This window comes from Montipora capricornis, chromosome 9 (assembly GCF_036669925.1).
Source record: "Montipora capricornis isolate CH-2021 chromosome 9, ASM3666992v2, whole genome shotgun sequence".
NCBI lineage: Eukaryota > Metazoa > Cnidaria > Anthozoa > Scleractinia > Acroporidae > Montipora > Montipora capricornis.
In genome coordinates this window covers 47,811,906-47,839,157 of record NC_090891.1, presented here as the reverse complement: position 1 = coordinate 47,839,157, position 27,252 = coordinate 47,811,906, and the positions used below count along the sequence as shown (strand labels likewise).

The 27,252-nt window shown below is 39.4% G+C and overlaps 3 protein-coding genes and 1 long non-coding RNA gene across 4 annotated transcripts in view; 2 read left to right on the top strand and 2 right to left on the bottom strand.

The window, feature by feature from the left end:
• Positions 1 to 631: 631 nt before the first annotated feature.
• LOC138016543 (peptidyl-prolyl cis-trans isomerase D-like) lies at positions 632 to 17,994 on the bottom strand. The gene is made up of 11 exons (XM_068863710.1): positions 17,836 to 17,994; positions 16,525 to 16,665; positions 15,732 to 15,838; positions 7,911 to 8,099; positions 7,282 to 7,407; positions 6,416 to 6,522; positions 5,573 to 5,704; positions 4,550 to 4,607; positions 2,930 to 3,016; positions 1,505 to 1,547; positions 632 to 1,167 (listed from the first exon to the last, which is right to left on the bottom strand). The coding sequence occupies exons 1-11, from the start codon at positions 17,891 to 17,893 to the stop codon at positions 1,079 to 1,081; spliced, it is 1,137 nt and encodes a 378-aa protein (XP_068719811.1). The 5' UTR covers positions 17,894 to 17,994; the 3' UTR covers positions 632 to 1,078.
• Positions 17,995 to 18,051: 57 nt separating this feature from the next.
• Positions 18,052 to 21,772, top strand: LOC138015493 (uncharacterized). The gene is made up of 3 exons (XR_011125570.1): positions 18,052 to 18,224; positions 20,364 to 20,420; positions 20,639 to 21,772. It is a non-coding gene; the product is annotated as an uncharacterized lncRNA (long non-coding RNA).
• Position 21,773: 1 nt separating this feature from the next.
• The window catches only part of LOC138017688 (AN1-type zinc finger protein 2A-like), a 26,067-nt gene continuing 20,588 nt past the window's right edge, over positions 21,774 to 27,252 (bottom strand). Inside the window, exons 7-10 of the mRNA XM_068864705.1 lie at positions 23,870 to 23,976; positions 23,536 to 23,562; positions 22,037 to 22,196; positions 21,774 to 21,944 (exon numbers count right to left, since the gene is read on the bottom strand). Of these exons, the coding sequence (XP_068720806.1) occupies positions 21,774 to 21,944; positions 22,037 to 22,196; positions 23,536 to 23,562; positions 23,870 to 23,976 (465 nt within the window). The remainder of the gene's footprint in view (positions 21,945 to 22,036; positions 22,197 to 23,535; positions 23,563 to 23,869; positions 23,977 to 27,252) is intronic.
• LOC138015957 (uncharacterized) overlaps positions 26,428 to 27,252 on the top strand; it is a 14,127-nt gene continuing 13,302 nt past the window's right edge. Inside the window, exon 1 of the mRNA XM_068863104.1 lies at positions 26,428 to 27,238. Coding sequence (XP_068719205.1) covers positions 26,499 to 27,238 — 740 coding nt within the window. The 5' untranslated portion in view covers positions 26,428 to 26,498. The remainder of the gene's footprint in view (positions 27,239 to 27,252) is intronic.

The following is a 27,252-nucleotide window of genomic DNA, read 5'->3' as shown; positions in this document are numbered from 1 at the left end:
AGAGAAACACTTGTAGCCATGATGGCATAGTGAGAATTGCATTGAATGAAAGTAAGGTAGACACTCTTTGGACATTTTAAAAGTGAAAAAGTGGCAATAAACACCACCTTGAGGGCTAAATATGGATCCATTTATTAACGGGATACACCAGGTTTCGTCTTTGTATCGGAATTTCGGTGAGAAAAAAAACACTTGTCAGTTTTTCTTTAGTCAGGAATCACTGTTAACCACGCATTTAGTCGCTTTTGTAAAAATAAACTTGCTAGAGCTTGGATATATAAAGGAAATCACCACAATTTGCTTAAATAGCCTCCAGAAAATGAGCGACAAAAGTAGTTGAGACACTCTTAGGAAAAGACTCTTTTCGATAATTGAGCATTTGTTCTATTTTATTTGCATCTAGCGTTAATTCTGTGATACCCCCGAACCCCCCCCCCCCCCCCCCAATTCAATGTTGTGTAGGCGCTGTGGTCTGTGTAGTCGAAGAAATAGACATTGTTTTGGGGGAAGGGGGGGGGGGAATGTATCCAAGATGCAGAAAATCGAATTTTACTGCCAAGTGTCTCAACACTTTTGTCACTCATTGTAGCTTTGTGAGACAAACTGCTAAAAACATTACACAACAGAACAGTTCCTTCCTAGGGGGGTTGTATTTCACAAAATTATCGGGAAATTGAACAATGATGAACTGTGAACAACATTTCTATTTATTAACGTTTTGTAAAGTGCATTATTTTATTTTTATCTTTATATAAAAATGATCTGCATTGTGGATCAGTTTAATTAATGGCTGAAAGGTCACACAAATGCATCCATGAAATCTTGAGAAAACAAATTAGTAAATTAAATGTGATCCAACAATTATTGATTAAAAGTAGGTAAAACATTCAAGTGCTTTGATATACTATACTTGTGTGAAGTGTTGTTAAAGAAGCCAGTTACAGATAAGTCTTGGTCTTGTTGAAATAACAGGTATGAAATTTTATCACCAATGTATAAATTGTCGAAAGTTTTTAATGATTACTGCTCCCACTCAACTTATTGGCCCCAAGAATAATGCAATACTAGAAAGGTTTTGTCATGAAAACAGCTTTGAATAAACTTGTTTGTCCTTGCTGCGTTTTTCTTCCATTAACTTTTTTAGTCTTGCAATCTCATTTCTTATACCTGCGAAAAGAAAGTAAAGAACACAAGTGAGATACATACAAGTACTTCACAGAACAATCCTAAATCACAAAAAGTGACCATCAACTTCCTTGTCAACTACGATGTGTATTAATTTTTAGACATTCTAAGCCAAGAAAGTTCACAGTATTGAGAAAATGATGGGTGCCTGTGCATTTGGACCCTTAAACATTCGGGTCTGTAGCTCTAACCGGCATGCCAGATGTTATTAAGATTTTGTTCCCTGCTCAACTTCTTGTGAAACCAAAACATGCCTGTAGAGTGTAAGTTTAGTACTCATGTTTCTGTTTTATTGTTGCTGGCAGAACATAAAGCTTACTTTTGTCATTTGGTGCCAACTTTGAAGCTGCTTGAAGATCACTCTGTGGATAAATCAATAATAAAGACAATGTACAACTTTCAGAAAATGTAACAATTATAAGCATTTTAGGATCTTGTGACCTTTAACCTACAACTACCATATCTCTCCTTGCAGAGTTAATGAGTTATCAGTCTATCTATATCTACAATTGAATAGAACACTTCAATGCTAGCAGAGGTTTCTTTTCTTTTACGTTCCCTGAGCTGACAAGTACGGGAAAAGGGAACTCTGCCATGGGTCGAAACTCACTGTGTTGAGCATGCACGGCAGTTACTTTTAGAGACCAAACCCTCACGTGATACCTTTATGTTGTGTGGGCTCGCTTAACAGCAGCCAAATTACTGTAAAAGAATGCACAGGACACAGCGGGCTGAAGTCACAGGCAGCAAACATATCATGGAGTATGCGGTTTGAAGAGTGCCATCCAACGTTGCAGACAGGGGTTGGATCAAAGTGAGTTTCGACCCATGACAGGTCTCTTTTTCCTGTACTGGTCAGCCCAGCGAACGCAAAAAGAAAAAAGACCTCTGCTGGCAGGGAACTAGAACACTTTTCCTGTCAAGTATTGTGCCTTTTAGTCACGAACATGTACAAGCCCGATTGTTATTCCACTGAAACTTTTAAAGATGCCTTTTTCTCTAGCCTGCAAGCAAGCTCTCCGTTGGGGTCTTGAAGCGAATACCGCTTGCGCCCAAAAATCTTGTGCGAGATCCCAACCGAGAGCTTGCTCCCAGGCTACCTTTTTCAACAGTATCAGACCATCCGGAATTCTTTCTGTCTGTTCAAGTTATCTCCATAGAGATGCTACAGAGTTATTAAAAACTGACATTTTTTTAAACTCTCTTCTACCGATGACAAATAACAGTAATTTATTATAACTGTGTCATAACTTTGTCAAAGTGCTTTACAACCGTGTTACAGTGTTACAATGGTTAAAGGGGCTATGTCACGCAAAATGATGTAATTTCATAAAAAACCCAAAATGCCCAACAAGGTAGAATGAAACATTGCAATAAACACTTAAAACTGTTGAACAGCATAAAAGAAATACAGGAAAAGGAAAGAGAAGCATGGATGGACAAGATTAATTTAAAACCAATTGCAAATGTTTTTCAAGTTTATGGCAAATCGCCTGGATAAAGGTTGTTTGTGCTCAGAATCATCTTGTTTGTGATGTGATGATAATTTTATTAGTAAAGGAATTTCACATTACCATTTTCAAGTTTTAAACTTGTGATAAACTATATTTTCCCTAAACACCCTAAAATAATCATGTGACCTAGCCCCTTTAACAGCAGCCATTTTAGTGTCATTGTGTTTTGGGGGAAGAGCATTGCATGTTGACTCTGAACACAGTGTAAGGGAGACAAGTTGTCGGCATACCATTGCTTGTTGAAAGTCCTTCATATTGGTATTAGCCTGTCCTCTTCTAAAAAGAGCTTTCACATTGTTTGCATCCAAGTCCAGAACCTGGAAAAAAATGATTCAAACAATCATTACACCTTGTTATTCTGGAATCACCATGTTAGCAGAATAAAAAAAACACCTGGACATTTCTCAATTGTCCAGGATGGTATCTCAAAGTTGGACTCCTGCAACTCAGTGGTAAAGCATCTAAACTTGTAATCAAAAAGATCTACATGTACACTACATATGGTTACTATGGTACAAGTATATACAAGTTCTCCAGCTAAGAGGACTAAGTTTTTTCTGAGAAGCCCTCATCCTCATCAAAAAGATACTCAGAGTTTGTGAGAAATAACCATAACAATTTATAATAACATTTATTATCCATCTGTAATAGTTATTACAAAGAAAATGCACGAAATGAGTACAAATATTCCACGACATTTAAACAGTTAGTTATTTGTACAGAGGTGCTGATGTTTGCCCCACACTTGTCACATACAAATGTGTCACAAATACTTGGTTGCTTATTACTGACTCGCTTATTAATTAACCCTTTCACTGCAATAAAATACTCTGTCTAATGCCAGACGATCTTACTCGTCAATGGGGAAGCCCTCGGCAGTGAAAGGGTTAACCCCATAAGCCCTTTCACTGCCATAAATGCAAATTGACACTTATAGGATTTCAGTCTGTCTAACGCCAGATGTAATGTAAATGTAGGGCAAAAAAGTTGAAAGTTTGTTGTTTGTATTTTAACTCACCCTATCAGGCTCGTCAAAATACAACACAAAAAATACTCAGCGATACTACACACCAAAACATCTAATAAGATATACAAATTTACACCCATGAGACATCATCTCTTTTACTGATTGAAGCCTTGCGTCTCAATGCTGTAGGAAATGTGTTCTACAGTGTATGTTGTACATGGAGTTCAACAATGCTAAGTTCACAAGCCATGGCCTACACTGTAGGCAACTGCATGATTCATCACTTGAAATACAGGAAGCAATTGTCATGATTTTTTCCTCTTAGTGAAACACTTGGACATCACACGTCCATGAAAAAAAAAAAAGGTAAGCACAGAGCTTAATACCTTAAACACAAAAGCAGATGGCTGGCTCTTTTCTTGACTTGTTGTTGCAAAAATGCCACACAGAGAGGAAGTCCAAAAAGGGGCAATAAAAGGTTGATAGATTTTTTCCTTTCCCTCTTATGTATCACAAAGACAACAATCATCTTAATCTGGCATACACTGTATTTCAACTTGTAATAGATGGTAAAAACCAAGTGGAGTAGGATCTTCACTGACTGGGATGGCTCCATCTTTACAATAACTATGGTAACCGTTTCACTTCAGAGTTACCCCTAAGCAGAATGTACACGCAGGTTGATATTTGGAGTAATCCTTTTATTCCCTTGGTCGTGTATCAATGATCAATCACAACTAAATTTGTCTTAATAATTTCAAATTCATCTTGCTCAGTATCACTGGCAGAAATCTGTGTCTCGGCCACATAGAGAGCCTTGTCATGGTGCCTTATGACAATACAAAAAGGGAGCAATTCAAATGTGTGAATCAGTAACTTTTACCTCTTTGCAATCTGCTACTGTTCCTGAATGGTCTCCTAATTTTCCTTTGCATGCAGCCCTACAAAGTAGAGCTCTAGTCATTAATCATCACTTCAGTATGAAACATTTTTCCTATAAATAGCTAAAACATTTTTTTGTTCATTCTACTTGCACTCATGTGTTTGTGAATAGCCCAATTTTTGGACCATATTTTGATGTAACATAACCCATTGACCCCTGAGAGTGACACAATAGATTTTATAATCTGTCTTACACCAGATGATGTTACTCACCACTGGGGGGCATCCTAGGGCATTCAAGGGGTGAATGGGTTAACCCTTTGACGTCCAAACCGGCCAGACTTAGTATTTTAGTCTGTCTAACGCCAGACGATTTTACTTGTCAACGGGGAACCCCTGGGAGTCAATGGGTTAATGGAATTCAGGCAATGTTAATCTTGAGACCTTTTCCTCTAGGTAAGCATTATGTCACACAGGGGCAAACTCAACTAGGTTGAGGGAGGGAACTACCAAAACCCTTTGCATTTGATCTTTAAAGACCACTGCTGCTATTGCAGTTACTGTATTTGCATCAAGTTAAAATGGCTGTACACTTTCAGTATTCGTTTTGTGCATTCACCCTTTGAGTCCCAATCCGGCCTGAACCGGCCATACTTAGTATTTTACTCTGTCAAACACCAGACGATTTTACTCATCAATGGGGAACCCCGGGCAGTCAATGGGTTAATATGTTGTAGTTCAATTTTTTTCCTGTTTCAAAATAATTTTTAAAACCAGTTCAATTTCGATTTTTCCTTTATGTTTCAGATTATTGAAAAATTGAACCACAACAAAATAAGATCTGTTTATACAAAATGGATGGTCAACCTCTTATTAGCCTGTGAACAGGCTCCGAGACTGAGATAAAAACAGTCAACCTGGGGAAGGGTCCTCCCACAGTCTCTGCTTGACAGCACACTTCTCACAGTCTTGAAGCCTGTTCAGAGGATATCCTCTTATACTAACAGCATGAAAAATACATAACCTGTTTAAGTAACAACTAATTGATAATGCTTTTATTTTTTCTTCACTTCCAGCTGGTTTCTCATCCTTTGATTTTTCATCCTCACCATCACTAGATTCAGTATCATCATCTGACTCTATGTGTTGAAGGTATCTACAAGGAGGAAATACAATGTCATACATGCATTTAGAAATTAACTTTTACATGTGGCTAAATAACATGTAGGAAAAGTTAAAGCCAAACAAACAGGTCCAGTGGCTTTAACCATCAATTTTGCTCATGTGACCTGCGGTGTGGCCTTCGAGGTTTTCAAAGGTGCTTTGTGACTTCTCGCTTTTAATGTGCCATTCATTCAGCTGATCTTTGCAGATCATTTTATTGCTACCGTTTTCAAGCGAATCCTTGCGGATTCTTATACACCCCACTCCCTCCCTCAGTATGCTGGCCCTTTGGTAAGTAAGTGGTCTGATAATAAGTACTGGTGGTTGCTTCCAGGGTTGCCATGGAAACCTCTTCTCCGCACATTGCAGCTTGCACCGCACTGACTTTTAAGGCACCATTTCCCAAGCTCATCCGTTTGTGATGAGTTTAACAGTGATAAAATGAAACAAAAGAATCCAACTTTTGTCCAATGGTAAAATGTTAACTTCTAAACTAAACTGGCACATTAAATTTTTTATTGACCTTATTGAAATGACGTAGATGGAAATTGTTAAACCTGGTATAGTAGATGAAATGAAGAGATGATAATAATTACGTCTGTCGTGGGTTTGATTCCGGCAAAGTAGCACTTGGATTTTTCCGAGTATCCAGAGTCACCAATAAAAAAATACATATACCATTTCTTTATGTTATTGATCTTACCGTAAGGTTTTGGTGTATTTCTTTTTGGCAAGCTCATACTTTTGTGCCTTGAACTGTTCATTTCCAATACTCTTTAGCTTCTCTGTTTCAATTAGTACTTTTTCAGCCTTGAGGAAAGAATGATTAATTTTAATTTATTACCATTGTAAGTAGACGTGAGCATAGTGTAGTGGAGTGTGAGTAGTGTTACAGTAGAGGATATCACTAGCAGACTGCATCTCAGCACTCTGGGTTCAAATCCGAGCTCATGCGCTCCAAAGTTTACTCAGCTTTTCATCTATTTGTCATGGATAAAATGAGTACCAGTATCACTGGGAAAAAGTAGTGCATGTGAAAGGGATAAGAATAGCACCCATCCCTGCCGTAAGTTATGGAAAAGAAAAAGGAGCCTTTGACTACGGTCGGCCTTAGATTGTCTTGTCTTGTACAGTAGGAGAAGTACAAGACATTTCTCTTTTGGACAATTACATAACCAAAATGGTTGGTTGCTTCAGTAAAAGGGTTTTGAATATTATAATGATTGTATTCCAGATTTTAATAGCCATTACATTTTCATTGCAAATTGATCAGAGTACTAGCAAATAGTCTTTCTAATAAAGTAAAGAAATGTTAGTTACACATTGTCCACTGGTGCTCACACAGCCAGAGCTTATCCCATGTTTGAAGAAACTACTCCCTCTGGACAAGATAGTATACTACTGTATTGGAGGCTTATCCCCAGTAGTATGTCACCATTATACCCCTCTTTAACTTTCTTGTCCAGGAAAACAACACCACACAAACATCTTCCTTTTTTCATGCATCTCAACACTCTTTACAGTTCCACCAAATTAAATACTGCAAACTAATTTAAAGGTTTTCTTTACATTGTCAAAATCCAGCCCAGATTCTGAAGGCCATTCAGGGAGCATGTCTCCTGTTCCATCGTCAATTCCACAAAAAATATCATCTTCACCTGGCTGCAACTCACCACATTGGTCAATGACACAAGGCTGTAACATGAAGTAAAAATATTAAAAGGAAAAACAAAATCTTGCATCTGAATTGAGATTCAGTCCTTAAAATCTGAGGGTAAACAAAGATATACACCTTTTTTCCAAAATGGCCACCATTTAATATTCTTTAGTGTTTTTTTTTATATTAGCCCTTGATGCCTCATTCTTAAGCTTAAAATTAAAAAGAATATTTTACCCAGATTGAGGCATCAAGGTCTAATTTGGATAAAAACAAAAGAACATATCTTAATGGTGGCCATTTTGGAAAAGGGGTATGATGTTGATGAAACAGCATGAAAGGATAATCAAAGGTGTAAATCTTCTTTTAGGATCTACAGCTCTTACAAATCCTGAAGCAAAGAAGAAAGACCATCCAAGCTTATACCGAACAAGCCAGGAATTCCAATGTTCAACGCCCAAAGACAATAATAATGTTATCATTTTTGTTCCTCGCGAACATCTTTTTTTCCTCTTCAACAAAGAAACAACAACAGACAAACCTTCAGTGGCTTTGAGTCATCAACAGGTGTATTTTCAAGTTCTCTGACAACGCTCATTCCATTGATTACTTTACCGAAGACCACATGTTTTCCATCCAAGTGAGGAGTTGGAACACAAGTAATGAAGAACTGTGATCCATTTGTGTTTGGACCAGAGTTGGCCATGGACAACAATCCTGGTTTGTCATGCTGCAAATAATAATGACAAACTGTTGGTTGCAAATAAATATAGAGATCAAAATGGGCTTACAGTTTCACACTGTCTGGTAAAACAAAAACTTTGAGCATTGGTCAACAGGCTGTGTTCTGTATTGATCAGGAAATGATCAAAGAAGTAGAGAGCTTTAAATATCTTAGCAGTATTATCACCAGAGACTACAAATTAGATGCAAAAATAACATCTAGAGTAGTACTGTCGGCTCATATGAAGCTGTTAGCCTCGTTTGAGTGCAGGCTTGTGATTAGTGGATTCAAAATTTGGAGAGTTCTGAATGGTGGGGAGGGAATTAAAAAAGGTGCCAGTTGGGACCAAGGTCTATGAGGGTCCTTATCATATTGAGATGCACTGGGTTGCAATTGGTGGAGAATGGGTTGTTCACAAGCAAAAGACGGCAGACAGTGGAAATGAATTGGAAAAAATCATGACTTTTAAAGTGCCTATAACCCCAAAAAATTTTTTCGTCTAATTAAATCTTTTAAAGATCTGAAGAATAGTGCATTTTAAAAACACGACGGAGCCACAGAGTCATTGAAAAGAGTCTGGGTATAACGTTATTCGTAACGTCATTCCAGGCCATTGATCGCTTCCTTGGCAAGAACTACGTTCGTCTCGCTCTTGAAGGCTTTTGAAAGTCAAGAAGCAGGACAACGCCAGATAAATGCGTTATTTTCGGTTGTAATAACCAACCAAGTAAGACAAAAGGTATATCGCTCCATCCTATACGTTTTAAAGGGGCGGATGAACCCGAGAAATGAAAACGATGAAAGAAGTGGGTAGATTTCGTAAAATCTAAGCGTGCTCATTGGGAGCCCACGAAGTACTCGGCTGTGTGCTCAAGCTTCTTTTCAAGTTCTTCCTCCGTTTTTCTTTCTTCTTCATATTGAGCCAGCCATTCTTCGTCTGCCATCGGCTCATTCGCATAGGCATCTCCTGGTTCATCATCTGAGGTTTCGTGTTCGCTTGAGTTTGATGAACCCTCGACCTCTAAGTCGTACTCGACTTTCGTTTCTGCGGCCTCCAAGTCCGAGCTAGAGACATAGCTAGCATCGCTGGACATTATGAGTACGTTTGAATATTCGAAATTTTGTTGACTCAACTAAAAGTTCTTTTGACGAAAGACCAATCGAAACAACTGGAGAGCCACTGAAGCGACGCTTGCAATGGCCTGGAATGACGTCACTAGTCCCATTCTCCTGTATGCTCGGTCGTGTTCTTGACAAAGCCAACTTTAAAAATTCATAAAAAATTCGGGTTTCAACTGAATTCAAAAATATTTGTGGCAGTTCTCCCTACTCAATAACAAGATTTAATTAGGCAAAAAAATTTTTTTGGGGTTATAGGCACTTTGAGTTAATGAGAAACAAGGAAAAAACAAGAACAAGTGGAAGCGTAGGAGGTGGCCTAGTGCAGAATAACCTGCGATCAGGAGTACTTTTCTTTAGACATCGTCAGAAAAGGTACTCTTGATACAATTTCTTGACAAATAGTCTGCCTGTAGTCCAGAATTTGGACTTTACTCTGATTGGCTAAAAAACAATAGAGCTTTTGGAGCATCGCTCTGATTGCTTACAGAATTGCAAATCATACTTCTGGTAAATTTGGTTATTATGGCCGCCGAGAAGAATTTTAACAGGAGTGATGCTTAGGCTCTGTTTACAGCTGCTGTTGCTTCAGCTTTCCTTCAGAATCTTTAAAGGAAGAGCAGAGAGAATACAGCCGAAGAATGGTTTGTCTAGAAGAAGACATTATAGTTGTACTTCCTATGGGATTTAGCAATACTGTTTACATTAATTTTATAGTAGATCCCGAACATTATAGAAAAAAATGCATTGTTCCTCTTGCACCAAATCGAAAACGTTTGTACTTGTAGTAAGTCCTTTGGAATATAATTATTCGGAAGCAACAAGTCGTGAATCCAAGAAGAGCTGAATAGAGCTTAATGGTGCCACAATTGGGGAATCAGCCGAGCTTGACAGAGAAAATTGACATTGTTTACGAAAGCGCTGAACAAGGGTTCAGTGATATAATTCTTTGTTCCTTGATGATTTGAAAAGAGAATTACCACACCAACTAACTAGTGGGGTTTGGAGAAATAGCTTTGATTGTATGGATAAAGTCTGACTTCACAGACATTCTAGCTAGAGCTCTATTTTGTTTCCGTCGTTTTCCCTGAATCGCAACATGCAGGTATTTTCTGGTGAAATCTGATTGGCTCACATTTAGAGCATGACACAAGATAACATCACTTTGGACAGGTGGGCAGAAATTGTATCAGGCATACCTTTTCACGCCTGTCTGAAAGAGAGTACGTCTGATCGCAGGTTACCGTATTTACCAGTGTATGATACGCGCCCCAATTTTGGACTGCATTTTGAAAAAAAAAAGTTAGAGCAAAATGCAAAACTAGTGTGAAAAAAATCCATTTCCTGGATAAGAAAATTTACTCCGCTACCTACAACAGTAAAGTAAATAAGCCTCTGTAAAGTGTTTAAAAACTGAAACCTTTAACTTGCAGTCACAATCAAACAGCACCTCTCTCGCACAAGATTCGTCATCGACAAGTTCATCTTGTTGTCCGTCCACAAGATCGTCTTGTGTGTTATCAAGGTTTTTTTACTACTCCACATTTGACAAAATACAACTCAATCATCTCTTCAGGCAGAACTGAGGTCAATCCGCCACGAATTACTGCTAAATTGGTGTTTTCTCTGTAAAATTAATGCTGCTTTCATGCTTTCAGTCGCACAAGCTTCGAAAGCATAAACAAGCAGGCTTCTTCGTCTTCCCAGTCCCAAAACGTGGAGCACGCCAAACTCTTCATTCCTTCGGCATCCATTCGGCCTTTCTCTTGGGCGTCGCTGATAACCCTGTGCTTGTTTTCCTCTTGAAAATCACCATTGGTCTTAATTTTGATCCATCACCAGCACGCGCCAACAAAACATTTGCGTGACATTAATTTTCTTCCCTGCAGTGTAATGTTGATCATTCGGTTCCGCGCCATATCAAAGATCAGTGGCGTTTTGTCCATATTTCCAGTAACATGTAGTGGGTAGTTGTGTTCTTTGCAAAGTTTTATAATATAACAGTGTGAAATCGGATGATCTTCAGCGAAATTAATGAGCGTTATTTATCAGACCGGCATCGTAAACTCCGGGGAGTTTCGTGGCCATTTTGATGTTTCAGTTTATCGCTCAAAAGTGAAGGCTATGAGGGAGGGCGTTTCTAAAACAATGGATTCCGTGTATAATACGCATCTCAATTTTCGGAGCTGTTTTAGCGGAAAAGAAGTGCGTATTACACACGGGTAAATACGGTAAGTACAGAACCTCGTCACATAATTATTTACACACAGGAACCTGGTACCTAGACAGGGTAGACTTGTTGGCCACAGCAAAACATCCAGGATGGTATGGTGAGGCTCAGTGTCTCCCTGGTCATGCCCTTGTCGAGGTTCTGGATGGCGTTGAGTCTGGAGAGGAGTTGGACCCTTTTTTCTGCAAGTTTCTGGTCAGTGGATGGTAACATCAGGGACAATTCCAGAAGCCATGCTTATCATTGCCGTACAGCAAGAGCAAGAATTGAAATAGGAAGATGGCGTGAGCTGGCTGTTGACAGCAAAACATATGGGTGGGTAGGCTCAGACTTAACATCTCCCCGGTCTTAACCTGGTGCCTGCGGTGTACGATGGTCAGTCTGGGCAACAACTTGAGGCTGGGTGGCTCTGTCACTGGGTAGAACAGGAAAATGACGCACTTGCGTTCTGCCTCTATTTTTCTTCATTTTTTCCAGCATCTGGGCTCACTTTTTGGCCATCATCTGGGCAAACAATTCTTGTAGTTTGGGGAGATGCCGCATCTGGCTTTGAGTCTGGACCATGTTGGTTTTGCATTTGGAGGTGTGGATATGGTGGTGGCCATTACATGGCTTGCCAAAAAAAATATGTGGTCCAATGGGGGATGGAGGGTATGAGTCTAAAGGAGGTCTGGAAACAAGATAGAGTTGTGCCTTTAAGAAAGACTGAGAGGAAGCAAACCCAATTACCATGAACCTTGCTGAAGTGTTCCAGACAATGTGAAATTCCCCAAGACCTGGTGGACCACCAGTGCCGTCACCAGAGACATCCAGTCCGTCCCTTTGTGGACTTGCCACTATCTTGTCCAACTGAGAGGTTACCAGGTGGACGCCAACCTTGGCTGTTGATGCTGAGAAGGAAATGCCTGAGCCTGGCCCATTCCATGACGTGGACATGGAGCCTGCCATGCTTGGCAGCCACTGCCAACCCGACAAGATGTCATCAGGCATGCCACCCTCTGACAAGAGTTTGATCCCTATTTGGTCTGAGCAGATCAGATGATCTTGGCTGGGAGCCGGTGGGCGCCTCAGATTTGGTTTACTGGCCAGTTTGTGGACGCTGATGCTGGTGCAGATTGACCTTGTCTGATAAGCCAGGAGGATAGGTGGCCCAAAGGAGAGACCACCGAGAGTGAACTCCAATAGGTCAGGTTAACTCTGGTGGAGAAGATCACCCAGGGGTTGTCTACGGGTGTGTTGGGACGTGAGATCCGACCTGACCTCTTGTTGGAGTTTGCTTGTTGAAGGCAACCCATCCAGGTAGGCTGCCTCTTCACATGGTGAAGCAGCAGTGACCAATAGACCTGTCCCTATTGTCAGAAGTTGTATTTAGAAGGCCAGGACAATGAGCATTTTGTTGAGAAGGAGGAGGGGTTGGCGTTCCTCATTTGCTTGACCTATGGGACCTTGACACGACACCAGACTTTTAGTTTGACTGGGATTCAGACGATGAGTTTGAGGAGTTTGAGTTTGAGGATCCTTCTTTTGGCATGTTAGAACATTTATTTGGAGGTTTTAATGTTGTAACTGAATAATGAATGAAAGAAACGTTGATGTCTTGTAAATGGAAAAACCCATACGCACAGACGTATAAATATGACTCATGACAAACCCTTGAGCCATTGACAAAGACTTGAATGTGAAGGTAACAGGGTCTTGATGTATTTTATCTAGGTCGAAGACCATGTGAACAGGATTTTACAGATTAAGGGCATCAGATGTAGTGATTTCACGGTGCATCACACCACCTGAGATGGTCCAATGGCAGGTCACCTGGATTTTACGGCCCTTGAGAACCACGTGGCTGGGATGAGACGACCAGTGAACAAGAAGATGACGTCATCTAGGAGAAAAGAAATAAAAATGGACAAGACAGTCGTGGGAGTCATTCAGTAGCAACAGATGATGATAAAGCAGAGCAATAAGAAAGAAGATCACAAGCCGGTCTGTCAAACGGCTGAGATGTCTGCTAAAAGTTACAAGGAAGCCCACCAAAAAGCAGATGCCAAATGCAAGAAGAAGCCAGAAACCGAGGCAGAATTGAATGCCATCACCCAAGAATGGAAGATTTGTTGGTGTTGGCACCGTACATGGATGACCTTCCCACATACAAGGAAATAATGATGCTGCCACGACCCTTGGCACAACGGGATGGAACTGAGCTGAGCTGCTTCCATCCACTCGTACGCTCGGTCTTGTCCCACCACCCAAAACAGATAGACCTCATCCTCCTGGCAGTACACATTTGGAAATCCATGCCAGCAAATCCTTTGGATACATGACAGTGTGCAGGCACATTGTGAAACAAACAGCAGATCTCCCTTTGGAAGGTCCTTGGGGATGGTGGTGGTGGTGGAGTCATGAAGACATGCACCAGCTCTTTAAGTGGTGGTGCCATCACAAGCATTAGCTCTGTGGTTGGTGGGAAGATCGGATCAATGGGACAAGTTTCCCATGGACGAACCCATGGATGCCCTCACGATGTTCGAAGCCACGAAAGCAGGGATTGAGTATCAGGGGAGTAATTTTGTCATCTATGTTGATTGGTTGACGATAACGATTAGACCAGATTGAGCCTACCACACAAAAGCCGATTTTGCCAGCAATCCTATCTTGACTGGCTTGGAAGGATGAGGACCAGTTCATTCTGCAACGATTCACCCAACCCGTCTATTGGATCAAGGAGGACCGTTGGTTGACCGCGAAGCGAGACAGTGTCATGTTTGTCATGATGTCCAATATGTTGCATTAGTGATTCACACAGTTGAATGATGCCATGACCCTGTTTTATGCAGTGAATCAACCTGTCATCATAGAACATCCATTGAACGTGTATTCGGATCTGATCAAAAGTCAATGGGCGGATCACACCAACAACGAACTGCTCCGCACGGTTCCCTATAAAGGTGATGGGGTTTGGTGAGAACCTCAACACATTGAGTATCATCGAGGATCACATATCAAGATTGTGGAAGTACATGTACGCGTGACCAAAGTCAATGGACCTCTCCCTAAGTTTCCTTCGGATCAAGTCCTATGAGTACGATTGCATTTTCATGCATTGCATCACTTTACTCAGTGACATGTCGCCTGAGTTCCCCAACAATACCAGACTGAGTATTGTCTTCTTAGTGCGTTAACCTCAACCCGTCAAATTTGAAGGGGATTGGGATGTTCGTCTGGTCTCCACACCAGACACAGGTTTGGAATTGAAAAAAAAAATCCCCACCAAGACACGTTGGTGTCAAATAGGTGCCGAGTGAATGCCAAAACCATGTAAAAAAGACCACAAAAGTCAAACGTAAACTCAAATTTTAAACTTTTAAAAAATTGTTGTAAATAACAGAACATGGAAATGTTACATGTCATCTGGTAAGAACCCCGCAAAATTTGTAGCAGCCACACAGATCCCATTCCGATCTTCCAATTGAAATTGAGCAGCAGTTCTTACCAGATCAGAGTTGGGCCTGGGGCTAGCTGTCACTTCCCAGAGGATGTCCAAGATCTGTTGATGTTGTTTGCAGGTTTCTTGATGACACGCCAATTTGTGGGTCTTGGTCCAAACATCATTAGTATTAGTTCACATTGCAACACGCCCTGCGTCACATTGACAACAGTCTCCTCAGGTTCGGGCCTTGGTTCAGGTGGATGTTGACTGCCGCACCAGCTCCATCGACATTGTGGGTCGGATGAGGGCATCCAGTTCATCATTAACCGACAGGGATGCGAGCACTCTGATGAGCACATTCAGATGATCAGCCAATGCCTTGGAGATGGTCAACGACGACTATGAGGATGCAGCATGACGACATCAATGACGCGGGAATTGTTTGCGAGGGACATACCATACTTTTGGATCAGCCACCCTCCACCGTGAGGATCCAAGTCACGCACCACAGTCACGGTCGCCACATATGGAAACCCTTGGTTAAGACACATGGCTTTGGGACAGAGACGAGCTTCAGTTGCAGCCACAAGAGTTCGATGGGAAGGCATGATCATCAACAGGGTCCCAGTAAGATGTACTTAGACTGGACTCTTTTTGGGTCTGGTAAAACCTGTTTGACATACCTGGCTTGCTACGTCGTTTCGGGTCTGACGTTCTTGACATTGGAACTCGAGGAGATGAACTCTTGCCATGAGAGCCCAACAAGAAGGCACGATCGTCACCACCGGTCTTGAAAATTTAATCTGTAGTTAACATGCCAGCTACAATTGTAGCTTTGACTATTATTAGGGATTATGCACACCTTTAATTGAAAGTTTTCATCTTCAAACTTTTCCCCATAAATTGACTCTCCTCCTGTGCCATTATGATTAGTGAAGTCACCACCCTGAACCATGAATTCTTTTATAACTAAAAATAACAACAATAAATTATAAGCATTATTAGCATCAATAATGTCACACCATTAAATGGCAATTACACTATCTTATCCTGGTAATTACATACTGCATACAGTCTCATGGCAGATTATAATTATTATTCTTTCTCTGGGGTTAGATCTGACATCATCCTGTAAACTTAAGGTACCTCTGGCAGCTGCTATCACTCCATATCAATAATGATCTAACCCACCCCTTCCTCAACCCACGGATGAATATGAAAGACCACCAGATCACATCACTGGGGTTTCCTTCCTACTCTTCTGCGTATGGGTTCTTAAAGTCCCATGGTGTGAACAGGAAAGGTTGTGAGATGGGTCCTATGGTTTATAGTCCTTTATCCAATCCATTTTCCAACCATTTACAGATGAAATTACAAAGGCAGCACTTACTGGTCAGTTATATTTAAGACCATGAGCATTGGTCTAACTGAGGTTTGAACCCGTGAGCTCCTGCATAAAAGCCTCAAGTTCAACCAACATTAACTGAGTCATCGGCCATTGGTAATAACAATACTTATAAAGACAATGCCTCATAATTTGGAAAAAATTCTTTGTTCATTAAACAAAAACTAAGATTAGAATACATTTATATGCAATGTGTGTGCTGAAGGATACACCTCCCTATTCCAGCACACATTATTTTGTTATAACTTACTCCTGTGAAATGTTGAGCCTTTAAAATGAAGTGGTTTTCCAGTTACTGGGCCAGTTCCTTTGTGTCCAACGCAAAGTGATCTGAAATTCTCTGCAGTCTTAGGGCACTTGTCAACAAATAGCTCAAACAATATTTTTCCCACTGTTTGAAAGAAATGGAAAGAGTGATCGTGTTATCACTAATTCACCATGCTCCTTCGCTTCCAGTTTTGCCTTTTTCTTGTTACATACAAACATACATCACCATTACTAAAAACCTTGGATTTACAGAGTAGTTTCCAAGAGCCAATATCTCCAAGAAAAAGATTATAAGGAAAACCGAAACCATCATATATACAAAAGTAAAAACACCATTCATTAGGTGGACATGTATCACAGCCACATACTAATTGCAGAAAAGAGTTTTGATGTTCTCTACATCCTACAAGGTCCTTTGCAGTTAAGTTCATAATTAAAAAATTACATTATTATCAATAAAGAGATGCATTGTCAAAGGACTTTCAAATTGCAAAAAATCAAATTTTGAGGAGTGTGGCCTTTGTCAACATTTTCCATAAATAATTACTATATATATGGTCCACATAAGGGTTGATGCATAAACTCTGCACCTTTTAAGAGAGTGTCTTGCTGGAATTTAATTGGATTCAGTTACACATGCATTTTAAATAAATGGCATTCTCATCCCTGGAAGCCACTGTTACGTTGGTCAGCACCCAATAATTACCTCTAGTGGATCATTATTGGATGACTGTGTGATGTTGCTGTGAGGGTTTCTTTCTATGTTTTTTCTATGTCTATGTACTTTTCAGCAACCAATTCTCGGTTTTCACATGACCACGCAACAGCAGCCAAGTTGGTGTACCAGCCCAATCCTCCAGGAATTGAACTCTATTATTTTTATGGAAGCATTTTCTTTTGTTTTCTTTGACAAACATGGCTGTTGATCACTTGAGTGAAAACCAAGAATATCCCAACAAACATCTGAGATTGCACAGAGGGCTACAAGACTATGATTCAGGGATTTTCTGGTTTGGAGTCAGAGGTCATCACTCGCAGAGGAAATATGCATGACCCACGTCTGTCATTAGATCACGTGATGTCTGCATGGGTCCAGATTTTACGTTTTTTGGGGCAAAGAATGGCTGTCATATATGTTCACTTTCACTTATCTACAGTTGCAGGTACGGAAAGGAACGGTCATTCTATAATCTGAACTAAAGATCTTCGACTTGCAGCCCATATCACGGGTTATCACCGGCAATCAAGCAGCTCTCGGTAAAAGAGAAAGAGTTTTAATAAGCTTACACCTTACCTTTCTCACCACCGATTGAAACTTCGAAAAAACACCGTGGATTGTTACTGTCGGTCATTCTTTGGAGAAAATATTTAGAAAGAGTGCAAAATTACACTTTCTCACGAACCACAACCCTCTCACTTTGTGAATTTGTACAAGTTGGACTATTTGATTGGCAAATCCTAAGTCACATGATCAAAAGAAGAAAGCGCTGACTCAAAGGACCTCATATTCAGGCTAAACAAAAAAACAAAATGGCGTTCGTTTAGAAAGAAAGTGGTTTCGATCGGTTTCAGGAATGTCTGCAAAAGTTAGAACTGGGGTTTTTATCGCTGGATTCACAGCTCTTACCCTTGCAGCCTTATATCCTATTGTGGTTTATCCGAAGTTGCATCCAGAATTCTACAGTAAGTGTTGGAGCTTCACGTTTCCTACTGCTACGTACTACTTTATAGGTCTGGAATAATAAGCTAGTGAATATTCCTTGAAGTTTCAGTTTTAGTTTTTGGTCCTCATGTTTATTTGGGAATGGGCCTTATCTCTTTTCTCACGAATGACATGGAAGGCCAGGAGCTGTCACATGTGGCTCATCAATGATAAAAAAGAATGCAGATTATGCTCTTCCGTGCGTCGGGCGTCCTCCGGGTTGTCTTGGGGAATAGGCCTTTTGCAACTAACGATCACATGGTACAAAATCCGCCATGCTGGAGGGCAAGGTCATTATCATCCTCCCACCGGGCCACTAAAGCAAAGTCAAGTTAGGCTTGACTGGTTCACACCTCTTTGTTTTAATGTCCTCGTGCGAGAATAATAATGAGCTTGCCCTCCAGCATGGCGGATTTTGTACCACGTGCCCCTCAGTATTCTGACAACCCTCATATGATAGTAAACCAACCATAGCCCTAACTTTTCATCACTAAAATCAGTGCTTAGACGATCGACCTAATCATTGAAATGAGTGCTTACTCTTTTCATTAAAATGGGTATACCGTATTTACTCGTGTATAAGTCGACCCCCCATTTTTGATGGCAAAAAAAGCAAGCCCCTTAGTATTCTGACGACCCTCATATGATAGTTAACCAACCATAGCCCTAACTTTTCATCACTAAAATCAGTGCTTAGACGATCGACCTAATCATTGAAATGAGTGCTTACTCTTTTCATTAAAATGGGTATACCATATTTACCCGTGTATAAGTCGATCTCGTGTATAAGTCAACCCCGCATTTTTGATTGCAAAATAAGCAATTTCTTAATTTCTTTGTTAAATTTTTTTTGGAGAATAATCTTGTAATCTTCGATTTATGTAAATTTGGATACACAAAAAAATCAGGGACTCAATCGCTTAATACCAGTAGTTAATAGTGGTTCAGCAGTTGTTGTATGTGCGGGCATTTTGTCCTTGAGTTTCGAAAAAGTTCTCAGAAAATCGAACATGTAAAGCTCAAACTAACCTGTTTCGTTGTTCAACGATGAAGGGCTTTAGGGGATAAGCACAACATCACAGAAGCAGGAGTCAATCTTCGAAAATAACTTGCGAACGATGCGAAAATGTGCAAGGTTTAATTGGCCTTGACTTATAATTTCTCACATGACAAACAAAACAAAACTCATAAACCAAACAATACAAAGTTTGCAAAAGCCTTTAAATCAACCAGGTTTGTATAATAAATAAAAAACAACCAGCGTTTTCACGCAACATGAGTGACAATGCTTGCACGCAAACACGAGGTATTGCGCCAGGTTACTAAGCCGGTGAACGATCGCGTTAATTTGAATGCCTCTTAGAGCTTTCCGCCTTTGGAAAACTAAAATTTCCAGTGTCTATTTCATATTTGTGCTTGTGAGTATCTTCAACATTTAGATTTGGACAAATCCTTTTTCATTTCAACTGGAATTGCTTACATTCAGTTTGAAGTATTTTGTCCGCTTTTGTCCACTGCGTTCGTTATGCCCAAAAAACATTAATTATTATGTTAATTTTGAATAAATTACTTAGCGGGAACTTGGCTCAAAATCTTTGACCCATGTATAAGTCGAGGGCGATTTTTGGAGCTTCTTTTGAGGCCATAATACACGGGTAAATACGGTATACTCCATGAGAGAATGCCATGGATGCACCCGCATATCAACTGGGGGCGAAACGACCGGTTTCCGTCTTACACCATTTTAGCCCAGTATATGGAATATCCTCGTGTGGCAAAGATATGCAAAGAATTCCCCATTCTTTGAAAAACTAAGCCTCTCTGTGGGTAAGCAGAATGGGAGCAACTACAGATTTACAGGGCCACACAGGGCCAGCACATGCAAATTAGCTAGAAGCTGTTGTAGAACAAGACACACATCAATGGGAGCTTTTGTTATTCAATGACATGGAAATAAATGGCCCTGTATTCTGTAGTTAAGCCGCAGAATGCTAGGGTAAGGTAGTGGTGTCAAGGGAGGGTGGGATGGTATAAATTTCAGCTTGATGGGTCTATAATTATTGTAAAAAGTCAAAACAGGAACTTTAATTTTTTAATAGTTGGGAACTTTTTTTTTTCAGAGGGAATTCAAAAGGAAACAAGGAAAAACATCAAACAAGAACAGATACAACCAGGAAGTAAGTTTGCAGTTTTAATGACTGGTAATGTCAGGGGAGAAGGAGAGGAATCCAGCTCCTTCCGTTGTTGCATAATTTGTTCACAATATAGATCTCCCTTGTCCAGTGATAGACCCTTTTTTTGCAGAAAAGTCACATACATAAATTATGTATGATTGTATTTATTGAAAGAGACATCTGAAAGATGTCACTAATGTTGTCATTAATTTTTGTTCCAGATATGAAGGTTTGGTCTGATCCATTCTCCAGAAAATGAGTGAAACCATTAGATCAAGCACTCAGTTTGGATAACACAAATTATTGTTGGGGATGAAATGGTGAAAGAGGAACATGGCCTGAACAAGAAAAGAGATAGGAACAGATTCTGCAGAATCAGCTTTTTGAGACAGTTTTGCTGTGATTTCACCTAGCTGCTCCCCCACACACTTTACTGTACAGAATTGAATGTCAACAATATCTGTAAAATATTATATCCATTACATTGTCATGTTTGATAGGAATAAATTTTCAGCATTGTTAAATTTTGTCAATGTAAATTTAGTAAGTCGTCCATTTTATATGCAAAATTTTCCTAACTAGTCAATGTACCATGAGAAAAAAAATTGCCAAATACAATAGAATATAATATTAATAATATTATTCAACGAACAAATTATTATTTATTTTCTCTCAGCTCGATCAAGTATTATTTTATTGTTATGTGACACAACAGTCTGATTTCTTTTCTTGCTTCTCCTGAAATTAAGCCAAGAAGGAAAATATTAGATAGGTTCAATACATAATTGCCAGACGATTTTTTTCGTCATCTGGGGGGCATCCTTGTGCATTAATATTTTGAGGTATCAATGGGTTATTGAGTACTGGTATAATAATCCAACTCAGTTTGCTTGGTATCCCCAAACAAGGAAACAGCAGCCATGTTGGTGTCCTCAACCAATCCTCTGGGAATTGAACTCTATTATTATACAAATGTTTCTGTTGAAAACATGGCTGTTGATCATGTGAGTGAAAAGCAAGAATACAACTTCAGTGTATGCCTCTTAAAACCCAGTTGTGGGTAAACAACTACCGGTACTAAGTTTGCTAACTTGTTGATGTACATGTAGGTAACTTATGAAGCACATAAAGTAAAATTTGGAGGTTGCAAACATTTAAGGTACATGTAAAATAAAGAAGATGAGATAATTTGTAAACAGTAAAAGTAAATCGAGATGGTGTAATGTAAAATTTGGGGGTTGAGTTGCTGTATATGATAAAAACGTTTTGCATTTAGTTACATGCTAGCCTGCACAAGTTAATCTGGATGCAAAAACTTATAAATTAATTAAACAACTCTATGCAAATGCCTACACTTCATACCTGTTTCAGCCTTCTTTCCTGTTCCATTTGTTCTGATTCTGCCAGGGCCCTTGCTAGAGCCTGGTCCTCCTCTTCCTGTGATGTCTGTGGAGGACTGGGAAGCTTGTCCCTGGATTGGTCTTGAAGAGATGCTTGTATAGCAAGTGCTAGGGCTTCATCTTCACTCTAAAGAGCAAATAATAATATAATTATTATTCATAACCACTCAAACTACTTGCTTTTGGAGACAACACCCAATTTAAGTCAAGAAGACGCACCATTGCTGATTGAGGCATAGGTTGAGGAGTGTGGGACTGCTGTTGCCGCTCTCTCCTAGACCTGTCTAAATCTCTTCCTATAGATGATAAAGCAGTCTGTTGAGGCTTGGTTTGCCCTTTTGATGATGAAGCCTTTACTGCTCTTGCAGCTGCTGCCTCTCTTTTGAGAAATAAAAGAACGTTTTTAAAAAATGAAAAAGAGCATGATTCTCTCACAGGGGCCACAAATAGGGGGGGGGGGGAGGCTATAGCTCCCCACTTTTTCTTACAGTGTCTTGTGGCTTGATCAAAGACTTTACACAGTAGTAATTTACAATACTCAAACATATACCAAGACCTACATGTAGCCCTCCCACTTTTAAACATACTCCATGGCCCCTGTCACAGTTACACAGTATACAATGATTAAATATAAAAATTTTCCTTTTAACAAATGAAAGAAAACTAAAAAATTAGCCATTCTACAGTAAATTCTACAGTCAATAAAAGATTTGCCACCAATGGAAACTTTTAAACAGAAGTTTAAGAGACATTTATTTTTACAGGCTTACAGCTGACATGGATTTCACGAGCCTGAATTTGAGTTGACTATTTTAAGATAATAGTACCAAAGTGGTATTACTTTTCATTTGTTTTATTTCTGTAGTTGCAATAGTGGTAATAATGTAATTTGATATTTTTAATGAGTATATTGTATATGATAATTTCAACCTGTCCCCTGTAAAGCGTTTTTGGGCCACAGGGAAAAGATGCTATATTTAACAATAATTACTTGCCGAAGGCGAAGTGATTATCGGTGAATATTCGTCTCGGTGAATATTCACTGATAATCACTGAGCCTGAGGCGAATAATTGTTTTAGTACATGTATGAATACACAGGTGATTATTTCAAAAAAGAGGAAAAAAAAACATTTCAACATGAAAATCATCTTCACTTACAGTGGCAAAACGACTACTGGCAACCATTTTGTCCGTCGAGGTGATTATCGGCTGATAAGAAAATCCGAGATAGCGAGCCAATGAGAGCGCGCGATTTTGTATAATCACCTGTCTATTTATACTAAAAATTATTATTATTAGTATTATTATTATTATTATTGTATGTTTGGCAACCTGGCCAATAAATGAGACTGGAAGTGCCCTTAACTGGCCCCAGAAAACAACCTGCGGCTACAAAGTCACCCTTTCTTGCAGTCTGAAAAACTGAATTGCGAAGGGTGCAACTGTTTGAGATCAAGCCAAAATTATAGAAATTAATTATTTCAGCATCTCAGACAGCTGCTATAAGGTGCATACATGATGCTGCGCTAAGCACTTCAGCCAAATGTAAATACACCTGTGGGAGTCAATTTTGACAGAAGAGAAAAACTTGAGTATTCCAGGAAAAACAATCAAGTCAGTCAAATATCATATGGGTGCCACTAGTGGAGTGATAGCTGATTATAATGGTTCTTTGTTTTCAATAAACAATGATAGCAATTAAACAATATAAACATACCCCGCCTTAACAGAAGCTCTTGTTTTGCTGCAAAGAATAAGAAATTTAAAAGTATAAGTAGAAAGTACCAGAAATCAGTAGGGCAACTTAGTAATTAATTCATGCTATTTCATAAAAATTATGTCTGCCACCAGCAAGCAAGAGCTTGGCCTGAACTGCACAAAAGATGGTGCTAATGGTCACAGGTAAAGATTATAATACAAGCTGTAAAATAATTATATATTTTTTATTTTGATGTGGTTTAACCTAACCTACCTGGATGGTAGCTGTAGTCATCACAGCTCACAAAGTCAGTAAAATTATCAGTTGGCTACTTAGTTGCAAATTCACCAACCTTCCGACTCTTGAACCTGGCACGATAGCAGAGCAGTTGTGATCTTGCTCATGTCTGTGTTTTAAACAAAAATTCTGCCGACAAGCATCGCATCTGACAGGGACAAGCTGAAAATAGAAATTAGGGTTGTTAGGCAAATAAACTTTACTACTACCACAGCAAAAATAGTACAACTTGGTGAGGTATGAGCTTGGGCTAGTTGGAACAAAATGTTTTTATAAAAATTTAATAATAAATTATTTGAGTTAATTTCACAAGTGTCCGCGATTAGTGCTCTAGTGCTAAATCCACTGACACTTAAATATAGTTATAATTATTTATCATCATCATTATTATTATTATTATTATTATGATTATTATTATTATCAACATATAAATATAATTTCCAACTCTTTCCATGATTGCATGAATAAAATGTGCATGAGTTCTCTGAGAATTAAACTGCCTAGTTTAAAATGGGTGATCACTTGGAGAGAGAAAAGTAACATGCTGATATTCTCTACAAAATTCTTCTTTAAATCCAACTCTCCATTGTCTATTTGTGGAAGATAGTGAAAAAATGTGTAATAACTAACCCATGAGCTGGAGAAGGGCACTGCCATTATTTTTACCCAATAAGACCGTTGTTCTGTGGCATTCTCAAAGACGTTTTTATGCAGCCATAATTGTCAATGAATGCACTGCCACCTTGAGTATGTTTACACCAGGGCCGGTAGTTCAAAAGCCGATTAACGCTAATCCCAGATTAAAAAATAACCAGGGAGTTTAACTCTCTACTCCCAAGTGCTGTTCAACGCTGATATTCGGCAAAACTTTACATTAGAAGGAATCAATCTCAAAAAAACAAAAATAAGCAAAATAAATTTTCACCAAAAAGCTGAAAACAAGAAACAAAAATTTACGCTAATCCTGGATTAAGTTAATCGGCTTTCGAACAACTGGGCCCAGGGCTGTTTTCATTACTCACATGTTATAGGTAATTTTCATTTATCAAGTAGAAGTTGTTGTTACTCAAGCTTTAATAACAAGATCGTTAACCCATTGACTCCAAGGAGTGCATATGTTGCCTGTTTTAGGTTTGCTGTTTTTTCGTTTTTTGCTTATTACTTCGTAACAGCGTAATACCGTTTTGTTTCTTTTCTTCACTTCGCAACTGCGTAATACCCTTTTTTGTTTCTTTTCACTTGCATTTTTTTTTTATCAGCCACTTGTTTAGGGAGGGGTGGGAGACAACGGAAAGGGCAGCAATGGGATTTTCCTTCCTTTGCTTTACGGAGTCTTCAATGTCGTGAGTTTTTAAACGTCTCTTCGATCCATGAAATGTACCAAATGTACGAACAGCGGTACATGTCTGTCCTTTTGCTTTCCCGGCTTAAAATGTCTATCGTAATAGCGTAGTAATGTGCTGTTGAACAATCACATATTGGCGTAGTTGTGTAATGTGAAAAATATCGAGCTTGACAAAACCCGTACATTTACTCTGTAAGATGTTCATCATAACAGCGTAATAACGTAATGAAAAAGTAAGATTGCAACGTTGAAGAAACACGGAATGGAAAATCCTTACACAAAATATTTACGGCGTAATAGCGTAACAACTATCATGAAAGTGTCGAGCTTGACCAAGACCGTACATATACTGTGAAAGTGGTTCATCGTAATAGCGTAATAACGTAATAAGAAACTATTAAACTGAAATTAAGAAAGCGGCGTTGAAACATCCCTGTAAGATGTTCATCATAATAACGTAATAACGTAATGAAAAACTAAGATTGCAACGTTGAACAAACACGGAATGGAAAATCCTTACACAAAATATTTACGGCGTAATAGCGTAACAACTATCATGAAAAGTGCCAAGACCATACATATACTCAAAGTGGTTCATCGTAATAGCGTAATAACGTAATGAGAAACTGAAATTAAGAAAGCGGCGTTGAAAAACCATGGAATGAAACATCCCTGCTAAATTGTTGGCGTAATAGCGTAATAACTGAATAACTGCGCCTAAAAATTCCAGCTAACCAAGCCCCTACATTAACTCTGTGAAGTGTCCGTTCTATTAGCGTAATTACGTAATGAACAACATAACCAAAGATTGCGACGTTGAACCAACATGGAATGGAATACTCCTAGTATTACACAATGTTGGCGTAATAGCGTAATAACGGGCAAAAACTTTCCAGCTTGACCAAGCTCCAATAATAGCACGTTAAAATGTCCATCGTAATAGCGTAATATCGTAATGACACACACAAAGAAAGAACATAAAGATTGCGAATCGGAACAGATGGAACGGAACATTTTTACTACAATACTTGGCGTAATAGCGTAATAACTGCGGAAAATATCTGGCGTGAAAAATGTCCATCGTAAAGCGTAATAACGTAATGAAAAGAAGAGATACAGATAGAAACGTTGAACTATCAATTATGCATGCATCGGCGCAACCCTACTTCCCGAGATCGAAATGTTTGGAGATGAAATGCACTTTAAACGACTGAGTGTATCTAACGTGACCAACCCCGTAGAATAGTCTGACCTGGTTCAACAAACGATTTGTATGTAACGCTACGCTACTGCGCATCAACCATTTGTCTTTTTCTTAAAAGCCTAAAGCGCTGAGGAAATGAAGAAGCGACGACTCGCGGCAGCCTTTACGCCAGATGCAGTTCAGCAACGTATTGATCAAAGAAACAATGCCCAGGACGAGTTACATGCTGCCTTTTCTTTTTTACATGCTATCGACATACAATCTATTATTGTAGATAACTTGGTTATCACAGAGGATCAGGCTTTGCTTTTGCTCTCTTCAAAATTAACGTTTCGAGGAGTTGTGCTTTTGAAAATGGCCTTAGATCATATCCCCATTACCGTTAGTGTCATCCCCAGAGGAAGTACAATACCTCTTCGCTTTTCCATTGCAAAACAAATCCTTGAAAAAAACGGTGTCAAGTTGTCAGAGGCTGAAGTTCAGATTTATGCCCGTATAATGGAACGATACTGCTCAGTGTTTTGCGCATCATTCAAATTTGAGCTCGACGATTCTTTATGGGAACTCACGGGTGAAGGCAGCTATCACTACAACAGATTCATTGTGCCACCAGTGGAGTCATGCCTGCATTGTGATAACGCCCTGGCAATGAATAATATGCCTTCTAAAGCAATAGTTTACGGGATAACAGGTCCTCTGCCGGCAACGAAAGTGATGCTTTGTTGTAATCGGTGCAAAACAAGCTATGGAATAGTATTTTTTTCCGACGAAAAGGGTAAACATCTGTACCCCAAGAAGCACGAATCTCCATTGGTGGAAGCCAGCAATGTAACATACGTAGAGAAGAATCTGTACAAGTGGATTCCAAGTCTTGGGTGAGTTACTGTCA

Bases quoted from the DNA above. Each gene is read 5' to 3' on its own strand.
- LOC138016543 (XM_068863710.1), bottom strand. From the start codon at position 17,893: ATGACCGACAGTAACAATCCACGGTGTTTTTTCGAAGTTTCAATCGGT. The intron at 8,100-15,731 runs GTGTGCATAATC...TATTATTTGCAG, and splicing joins ATGAAAACTTTCAATTAAAG to CATGACAAACCAGGATTGTT. The intron at 1,548-2,929 runs GTATGCCGACAA...ATTTATCCACAG, and splicing joins AGGACTTTCAACAAGCAATG to AGTGATCTTCAAGCAGCTTC.